Source organism: Aulonocara sp. 'chitande type north' Nkhata Bay, linkage group LG3, assembly GCF_057382095.1.
Source record: "Aulonocara sp. 'chitande type north' Nkhata Bay isolate Kocher_YH1m ecotype deep benthic linkage group LG3, A_spYH_male_GT1.1, whole genome shotgun sequence".
NCBI classification, from domain to species: Eukaryota; Metazoa; Chordata; class Actinopteri; order Cichliformes; family Cichlidae; genus Aulonocara; species Aulonocara sp. 'chitande type north' Nkhata Bay.
This window is the reverse complement of record NC_141346.1, coordinates 72011957-72021956: the sequence shown is the minus strand read 5'-3', so window position 1 is coordinate 72021956 and position 10000 is coordinate 72011957. Positions and strand designations below refer to the sequence as shown.

Genomic DNA, 10000 nt, shown 5'->3' with positions numbered 1-10000 from the left:
GTAACAACAGCCCGGCGCCGTGAGCAGTCGCCTTTTTTGCGCTCGCTATCCCTGCACTTTCTACCATCTGCAAACGCCACGGTGTTCGTGTCGTCATGAAAGACATGAACATCGAGCGTAAAAACAAAGGAGACTGCTACCGGCTTTTTATCTGCCGATCGCCGTGCTACGGTTGCAAGAAAAAGAAGCAGAAATGACGTTCTCTACGCGTTGAGACGTTCCCCGTCCGTCGGCTAAACGCTTGATTGAAACTTCAATGCGACAGTGACACCAAGTAGAATTATAAATGTCACATAGCCCCAAACATGTCTTTTTCAAAGCCTGCGGTGAAGAGAAAGGTTGGTGATGAGCACCGACAATTTCAGGAAAAGTGGGAAATGCAATATTTCTTTGTTGAGCACAGGGGCACCCCGACCTGTCTTATTTGCACAGAGAAAGTTGCGCTGCACAAGGAATACAATTTGAAACGTCATTACACAACTAGACATGCTGAGCTGGATGCAAAATACCAGGGAGACGAGAGAGCGAACCGGGTTGCCAGTCTTAAAACAGATCTACTGAGGCAGCAAGATTTCTCCAAGAAAGCAACCAAAGAGAATAATGCAGCAGTCGGAGCCACGTGGTTAGTGAGATGATTGCTAAAGCAGGGAAGCCATTCACAGAAGGTGCATTTGTCTAAAAGTGCATATTGCAGGCTGCAAATATAGTCTGTCCGGGAAAGAAAGGTCAGTTTAGCAACATCAGCCTTTCTGCCAACACCGCAGCAGATCGCATTTCTGACCTGTCAAGTGACATTTATGACCAACTGTGTGAGAAAGCCAAATGTTTCAGTGTATACTCAGTCGCTCTTGATGAGACCACAGACATCACCGACACTGCCCAGCTCCCAATGTATGTCCGTGGTGTTGATGACAGTTTTGAAGTGATGGAGGAGCTGCTCACAGTAATTCCAATGCATGGCCAGACCACCGCTCAGCAGATATTTACAAGCTGTGTGATGCCATTGAGAATGTTGGTTTGCCATGGAAGAGGTTTGTTGGAATAACAACAGATGGAGCGCCATCAATGACAGGGAGGAAACATGGACTGGTGGCACAAAACAAACTGGAAGAGGAAGGCGTGGAGGAGGCCATTGCTCTGCACTGCATCATCCATCAGCAGGTCCTTTGCAGCAAATGCCTGAAGTTTGACAATGTGATGTCTATTGTTGTGAAATGCATCAACCAAATCAGATCCAGGGGCTTAAAGCACCGAAGGTTCTGAGCTTTTTTAGAGGAAATGGAGTCAGAATATGGGGATGTGCTCGACTTCACTGAGGTACGTTGGCTCAGCAGGGGAAATGTATTAAAGAGACTTTTTGAGTTGAGAGCAGAAGTGAAGCCTTCATGGAGAAGGATGGAGTTAGTGTTCCTGTGCTAACTGATCCCAAATGGCTCATGGACTCAGCTTTTCTTGTTGATATGACACATGAGCTTAATGTACTGAACAAGACGTTACAAGGCCAGGGGCAACTTGTCAGTGCTGCCTATGACAACGTGAGAGCATTCTCCACAAAACTGGCGCTCTGGAAAGCTCAGCTCTCTCAGACAAACCTTTGCCATTTCCCAGCATGCAAGGCACTCCTGGATGCAGGCACACCATTCAGTGCTGACGAGTATGTTGATGTCATTTTGAGGCTACAGGAGGAATTTGATCACAGATTTGCTGACTTCAAGACACACAGAGCCACCTTTCACATTTTTGCGGACCCCTTCTCCTTTGATGTGCAAGATGCCCCTTCTGTGCTTCAAATGGAGCTCATTGAGCTGCAGTGCAACTCTGAACTCAAAGCAAAGTTCAGGGAGGTGAGTGGAAAAGCAGACAAGCTTGGACAATTTTTGAGAGACTTGAGCCCTAGTTTCCCTCGGCTTTCCCGAATGTTCAAACGGACCATGTGCCTTTTTGGTAGCACATACTTGTGCCAAAAGCTCTTCTCCACTTTGAACTTCAATAAGTCCAAGTACAGGTCCAGACTTACGGATGATCATCTTCAAGACATACTGAGGGTTGCAACTGCTTCCTCCCTCAGGCCAAATCTGGCTCGGCTATGCGAGAGGAAACGCTGCCAGGTCTCTAGCAGCAAGGAGTAGGCAAGAGAAGCCATGTTCAGAAGAACAGTTCATTTTCTCCAGTGTTCCATTCATGTTCAGAAGAAGGTTATAGAACTGTTAATACAGACATTTCAATCTAAATACAGCAGATATAGAAGACTGAGAAAAACACACAAGTTCACTGACTAAAAATATCTTATTATTATTTTATTTATGTATTACAGATTGATTGATTTTCTTATTAATTCTTAATTTGTTTATTTATTTTTCATATTTTGTGTTAAAAAATAAAAAAAATAAAAAATAAAAGCCCTTTATGGGCCCTGTTAGAATCAATATTTCATTCTCATTCTGTTGTTTGAGAACAATAACAGAAAAATGTGCACTTGAGAACAAATTTATTGTGAATTCAGCTGTTCAGCCTATTCAGCCTTGTTTCATCCTTCTGTCAGTGTCACTGACTGTCACTGTGACTGTGGACATACAGCATGGGAAACATACACATGGCTGACACCTTATTAATTACACAGTGGCCACTATCTCAGGTATAGTACACCTGTGACCTAATAAAGTGTATCTAAAGTTACAAAATGTTGTCTCTGTCCAAATATTTACGGACCTAACTGTAGGTCTACTTTTAATGAAACTCTCAACATATCAGTTATCATTAATGTTCCTGCAAACAGACTCCTTGAAGACCCCCTACATAAATATCCATGAACTATCCAGCTAGACTAGTGTGTCTGTCCCTGAAAATATTCCTGCATGTGTGATTGTTCATGTCTCATCTGCAGGAAACAAACAGGAAGTGAGTGAAAGACACAGGAAATGTTTCCAGCTCTTCCTCCTCTATCAGATTTTCTCTCCATACCTGAGAGTGTCCAGTCTCCAGCCTGGATCCTTCAGTCCAGCCGACAGCAGCTTCATTCCTGAATCACCTGGATGATTGTAGCTCAGGTCCAGCTCTCTCAGATGGGAGGGGTTGGAGCTCAGAGCTGACGCCAGAGAAGTACAGCCTTCCTCTGTGATCAGACAGCCTGACAGACTGCAGACACACAAAACAACAATCTGTCAACAGTTGTTTTCTCTTTGTCACAATAACATCTATCCATTTACATCCATTCAATGTAACTTTATTTATAAGTGACAATACCCAACAGACAACAACAGTCATCTGAAGCTGTTTAACAGTGTAAGGTGACCGCCTCCACTGTGAGCAGCACTTGGTGATGGTGGGAAGAAGAACTCCCTTTGACACAAAGATCCTCCCAGTGAAAACAGGCTCCAGGAGGAGCATCTACCATGACTGGTTGCAGGGTGAGGGGAAAGAGAAGAGATGAGCTCAGAGAGACAAGAACAAAACAGAGAGACAAAAGTTAAGGACATGCAGTAGTGACATATAAAAGCATCAGGAGTGAAAAGAGGGGAGAAGAGAGCAGAGCATCATGGGAAGTCCACCAACAGCCTGAGCCTATAGCAGCATAACTAAGTGATGGTTCAGGGTCACCTGATCCAGCTCTAACTATAAGTTTTATCAAAAAGGAAAGTTTGAAGCTGATCTTCAAAGTAGAGAGGGTGTCTGTCTCCTGAACTCAAACTGGGAGCTGCTTCCACACCCAGTCCAACATAGCCAGGCTTTCTTTGCTGCTTTGACAAAACCTCAAATCCCAGTCAGAGATGATGAGCATCACCACAGTGATGATCATTTCTCTGTAACCCAGGCTTTCTGCTTCAGGATCTGTGCACGCTCACAGAACAAGGAGACCTTTAAACATCATTTCACTAAATGGATGGACTGAGCTCAGCCTACAGATGAACTGGTGCCAGAGATCATAAAGAACATCAAACAGTCAAATTCAACACTTTTAATGGAAATATGAGATTAATGCTGCAGACAATCATGAACCTGCTGAATTCATGAACATCAAGAATGCAGCGAGTGGTAAAATAAAGATTTGACCTCAGTGTGCTCAGTGTTCCTGTCTATTCCTAACATATTCCTAACATGATAGCTGCACTTTAGAGCTCTAAAACTGGAACTGACACATGTTTAAACTCTACATGTTACTCAGTACATTCAGTTCTGACACTCGCCCACAGTCCAACAAAGGAAACATGGAGATCACATCAGTTTGTCATCAAAGTCTAATTATTAGGGCAACTTAACCTGTTATTATCTCGTTAACTCATTAACTGATTAACGTCAGCAATTATTTTAATCACAGTTTTTAAAATCATGATTATTGTGAAAGTGCTCACTGGCTCTGAATATACTGTAGCTGGGTAACCATGGTTACCTGGGAGTTACAGAAAGGTGCAGAACATGTGATTCATGTTGCACAGCAGTGGGACATTTGAAATACAGTCAGCACACTCAGTACAGATAGTGCATCAAATATGATGCTGCTGCCAGACGTCTGCCTTTGAACACGTCCCTGCATCGCGCACAACACCAAGGTTGCCATGGCAATCACAGCTGACAGGGACAAAGTTCACAGCTGGAAGCCTGCAGGTATATTTAACATGATGTATTTCTCAGTGTCCTGATTAGATTAGATTAGATTCATGTTTCAGCTCAGACTGACAGAAATATTTGAACTGCTGCTGTGTTAAAGGGAACACTGCTGTTAGAAAGCACCTGATCTGTTTCTGCACACTGAATGTTTTTTTTTTCTTTTTATAGTTACTAAATAATAAACGATATTGTGCAACACGCAAGATAGACAGCGCACAGTGTGCTTTGAGGCAGCAGCCAAGAAAGCTGTAGTCCGTGTCTGTGAATACCCATGTGTACACCTGTGTGCATACCTGTGTGGATCAGCATGCTTGCATTCCAAAGGTTTCTCCATGTAATGATCTGCTAGGGAGTGTGGGGAGCCACAGCCCTGTCCTCTATGGTATGAAGCAGGTATGGAGGAGATCAAAACTCCAGACATCCAGAGGCCCCCAGAACACAAGAGACCAAGGAAGACCCACAGAGGGGAAGCTGTGCCACTGTCCCAGTAAGAGCTAAGGAGAGTCCCAGATGAGGGCTCATTCAGCAGCCGCGGAGCAGAAGCCAGGGGGAGTTGCAGTGACGCGCCCGTGAGCTCCGCTGGCAGCCAGCTGTGCCTGAGTGACCGAGCCCCAGGCTGAGAGGCCGGGGGCACCCCACCTCCGAAATGGCCCGAGCGAGCCCCAATAAGTGGCCGCCAAGGAGTGAGCCGGTGTGTACCCGGACGCCCACCCCCAGATACAAAGAACCACCAACGCACCGACACCTGAGGGAGTCCGCCACCGGCAGGGGAAGTGGTGGTGGGTGGAGATAGGCCTCCAAACCTTGGAGGGCCCGAGATGTCCCCAGAGAGGTGGCGTCTGATACCCAACCTGACATATAAATACAAACATACAGGCACACACAGACACAAACATCCATTCCCACCCTCATGCTCTCATGTGCACTTCACACTCAACCGACGTGGAGACAGACATAAAGAGACGCTGTACACACGATCACACTCCCCAAGCGTACTCTACCAACCGGGTCTAGGTACCCTTGCCCCTGGAGGGGGGGAACTGCACCCAGACCCAGGTGGTGTTACCCTTTTCCCTGCGGTGGGGAGAGGCAGACCGCCCCGACTCCGCAGCAGCAGGGAGGCCCCACACCCCAGACCGCAGCCGGACAGCCAACTCCTCCTAGCCCCCCCGCTCCAGCAGGCCACAGAGAACGGGGGTGAGAGAAGACTCCAAACCTCCCTCCACCCGCTCATTGTAGTGTTGATGCATGTGTGTTCTAAGGTGCAATTAAAACCCAGGAGGGCATGGAGCTACCTGCCAGAGAGCAGCAGGTAAGCGCATGGTCCCTCCTGTTAGCCCTCAATGTCTACGTGTATTTAAAATTGAGATAAATGCAGTTCATGTTGTCAACTCAACCTGGACTGTTGAAAGAGTTTTTCTTTGTCTGGTTTCTGACTGAGATTCTCCAAAGGAAATCCAGCACAAACACACACTTCACACACTCAAAGTCCTGCACAGTAAATGAGCTGATGAGCGTTTGTGCTGCTGCCTGATAACAGAACAATAGTTCTGCTGCTTCCTGTTCTGCAAACACACATTTATAAATGTTCACTTGCTGTTGATCAAAGGTATGTTGGTGGCTCTGGACGCTGAGGGAACTTTGTAAAAAACTAGATTAAAGTCTGACTCCATCCTCCATTTAAATAACTCACAGCAACAACTGAATAGCTTTGCCTTTGTGTAGCTGACACTTCATTTTAATGTCCTTCTATTCTGGTTCATCTGGTCTCAGTTTCTATAAGCACACAGGTTTCATCAGGACTCTATGACCTCAGTAATCTTTGCTGGGTCTTAATGCTCTGAACAAAGCTGCACATCACAAGACTAAATAGAAATGAATCAGTCTTTCATTCTCACTGCTGTTTGACTTCAGCTCTCAATGTCCCACCATAACCCATGGAAAGAATTACTGTCCATCCAGGCTGCTGAACATGAAGCTGATGAAGGTGGAGTATTGTGAGGGCTGATGGAGATGATGATGAGAATCCAGGAGCAGTGGGTGGATGGCAGCATCAGCATGAAGGATCAGTGTGAGAACACATCATCATCCACAAAGGAAACCAGTCTGAGTGTCTGACGCTCTTGTTAGAAAGACGCAGTCCCAGCAGTTAGCTTGTCTGCTAGTTAGCTGAGAGCTAACTCACTTGTACATTGAATACCAAACTGTGTAAACCAGGGGTGTCAAACATATGGCCCGTGGGCCAAATCCAGCCCATGAGATAATTTCATATGTCAAATATGGATGAATTTTCAGGCTTGCTGATAATCAATGTGAGCAGGGCTGAGGTTTTATTCTGATGAGCAAACCATGTGGCCAAACACTTTCAGAGACAGACTGGGATCATACCATTATGTGAAAGAAGACATGTCCCATAGACAGCAAGGGTAGTGGTAGAGACCAGTACACAGAGAAATGGGAGCTGTACTGAAATGCAAGCGTGTCAGGAAAGAGTGAAAAGGCAAAATGAGCAGCATCTGGCTGCATTTCAGTGATATTGGAGACCACAAAGCTGAGTGCAACATTTATACAGGAGATATACAGGAGACGCTGAGAGTAGAACTGATAAAATTAGGAGCTGGCTAAAGTGAGACCCATTTTTATTTCCACCCATTTTCCACTGTGGAGGACAAAAGGTTTCAAACTGGTCCAGGTCTTAAACCTCACGTGTTCTTCCTAATAGCAGTAAATGGATAAAAATAAGGCTTTTATGAAAACACTGAATAAAACTTGCTGCCTTTAAAAAGACTAAATGTACAGTTCAGTATTGAATACTACATAAAATAAACTATATATAAAGTGTGTCTGAATGGCAGAGATGCAGAACTATGTGCATGTAGCACAGAGCCACGGCTCAGTGTCTGAATGAGTCTCACAGACCTGAATGTGCTGTTGAAGCAATTTATAATTATAACGTAATTCTTTACTCGTTTGATCTGCTCCTTACCACAAGCCACCAGACGTAGAAGGTTTTGGACTTTTAACTATATTTTCTGAAGTTTTACAACTTTTCTTACTGTTAAAAACCTCGTTATGGCCGTTCATGCTGTACAAAGTAATTAGACATGTGTGGTATCTACAGAAACGTCAGAATCTCAGCTAAAAGTTCACAAAACCATCTCAACAACCACCAAACAGCTAAAACAGCAGGTGAACAGATCACACAAAAAAGATGTAAACACAAATCCCCCTGATCATCTGTTTTTTAAACATGAAGCGTCGTTTTGGACGTTCATTTACTGCTGGTTCAGTGAATTTTGGTTGGACAGTGATGAAACCTGCAGTCTCAGAATCTGTGAGAAGTCTGCTTTCAGCATAAGAGTATGTTGCCCTTCAAAACACCTCCACTTCTCCTCTTATTAGAGGACTGCCTTATTATTAATCTGCTAATTCTGTCAGTTGATGAAAGAAAAATGCTTGATCTCACCTGAGAGTTTCCAGTGTACAGTGTGGACTCTTCAGTCCTTCAGACAGAAGCTTCACGCCTGAATCCTTCAGGTTGATGTTACTCAGGTCCAGCTGTCTCAGATTAGAGGTCTGAGAGCTGAGACCTGAGGCCAGAGCTTCACAGCTTCTCTCTGACAGGTCACAGTGACTCAGTCTGAAAAATAACAGATAAACAATTACAAAAATAAAACACTTATGTTGAAGCGTAATGAGATACTATTATATTTAGCAATATTTCATCTTGTTTTGTCAGGAAACTGAGCACTGATGCAGAGCAACATGTGGAGAGAATCAGAGGAGAAGAAGTGAAGAGAGAACAGCAGTAAAACAACACTGAATTGTTCAGTGTGCTTTTGATATCAACAAAATGTGTCAAACTTCTTTATTTTGTATTTGTTTTAGTAGAATTGATGATTATCACTTAGATAACAACCACAGGCCAGGTCTAAATTGCACTTTGGTGACAGTTACACCCAGAAATATTTCAGAAATGTGGACAATTTGTGCTCCATTGTATTCAGTATTGAACAAACTGAGTACCGATGACCACTTAATATTTTTGATATTTCATTTGAGTTGTTCCACCTGATCTGTGTTAACTAGAATAAACATTTAAAAGCTAAAGCTATGATCACATATGTACTTACAGAGCTTTGTTGGAGGCTTTGACCACTGGCAGCAGCCTCAGTAGAGCCTTTTTAAAGGCTCGTGTTCACACTTAGATCATCGATTTCTACTTACATTTCTTTCTGGGAAAAATGGAGATTACTTTGAAAACGAAAACTATTTTCCCCAAAAATCAGCCCTGGATTAGTAAATCACTCCAACATGTTCTCAGGCAGAAGAAGCTGTCTTGTTATGAGGGAGAGAAGAAAAGCAGCTAAAATCAGGTGTAAAAGTAAAGCAGAGGATGAGCTGAATAAAGGACACTCAAGGCTGGCTTGGAAAGGAATGAAGTCCATGGTGGGGATGCAGAACAAGGAGCAAAGATGAATGTGATGCTGAATCAGCAGAAGACTTGGACTCATTTGATTCCAGCTTTGATATCATTGATTTCAATGAAGAGCTTTGTGATTGTAGCAAAGGGCTGGTAGCTCTGAGAGTCCCACTGATGAGGCGTTTGTGAAGGTTCGCAGTTATCTAAAGAGCTTAGAAAAAAAGGCATCTGGACTTCTTTAAGTTTTTTGAAGACGTTTCGCCTTTCACCTCTCATCCAAGAAGCTTCTTTATTTCTAGGGTCAAATGGTGGAGAGTCCCAGATTAGCCTGTGTACAAACAGACTTCAGCCATATGAGAGTGAGTGTGAGTGAATGAGAGCACACACAGGACACTCTGATCTCTGAATGTGTGTGACGCAGTGAAAAAGAGGATTGTACTGGATATACTGTGACTGACAAACAGAGTTTAAAGAGAAAGGTGTTTGGATTAAAATGGATTATGCTAAAGTGAACGTGCTAATGAAATCTGGACTGACTGAAATGTGAAGTGAAGATAATTCAGATGTAAAAGAGAGAGAAACTGATAATAAGGTGGGGCTGGAGATCAGTGAAGGGCATGTAAACACCCGATTGGCTGAGTAGATATCAGATCGACAGTTTCACAGTTTTCCCTGTGGATTATAACTTTAAGAAGATGTGACATTCATCAAGGAATCCTGCTCTCCGGATTATTTCCATGAACACTGATCTGGATCACATCTACAGTGCTGGAAGTGCCCGTCTCACCACCAACCTCTCTGTGCACATTCACTTTTTAACCCTTTGTGAGACACTAAAGGTGTAAATCTGAGTATTTATCTATGTTAGTGCGAACACCTCTAATAGGTTGGTTTAGTCTTTCCAAGTCATATCTTCCCTTAGCTCTGCGGTCCAGGCTCCTAAAATCATCCTAGTTTAACAAGCACTACAAT

The 10000-nt window shown here is 43.8% G+C and overlaps 2 protein-coding genes across 2 annotated transcripts in view; one reads left to right on the top strand and one right to left on the bottom strand.

Annotated features, from left to right (window-relative positions):
• LOC147336918 (protein NLRC3-like) overlaps positions 1 to 10000 on the top strand; it is a 1139417-nt gene that overhangs the window by 314626 nt on the left and 814791 nt on the right. The gene's annotated exons all lie outside the window — the stretch shown is intronic.
• The window catches only part of LOC147336935 (NACHT, LRR and PYD domains-containing protein 12-like), a 98464-nt gene that overhangs the window by 5259 nt on the left and 83205 nt on the right, over positions 1 to 10000 (bottom strand). The window contains exons 9-10 of the mRNA XM_086285699.1: positions 8072 to 8245; positions 2962 to 3135 (exon numbers count right to left, since the gene is read on the bottom strand). Of these exons, the coding sequence (XP_086141825.1) occupies positions 2962 to 3135; positions 8072 to 8245 (348 nt within the window). The remainder of the gene's footprint in view (positions 1 to 2961; positions 3136 to 8071; positions 8246 to 10000) is intronic.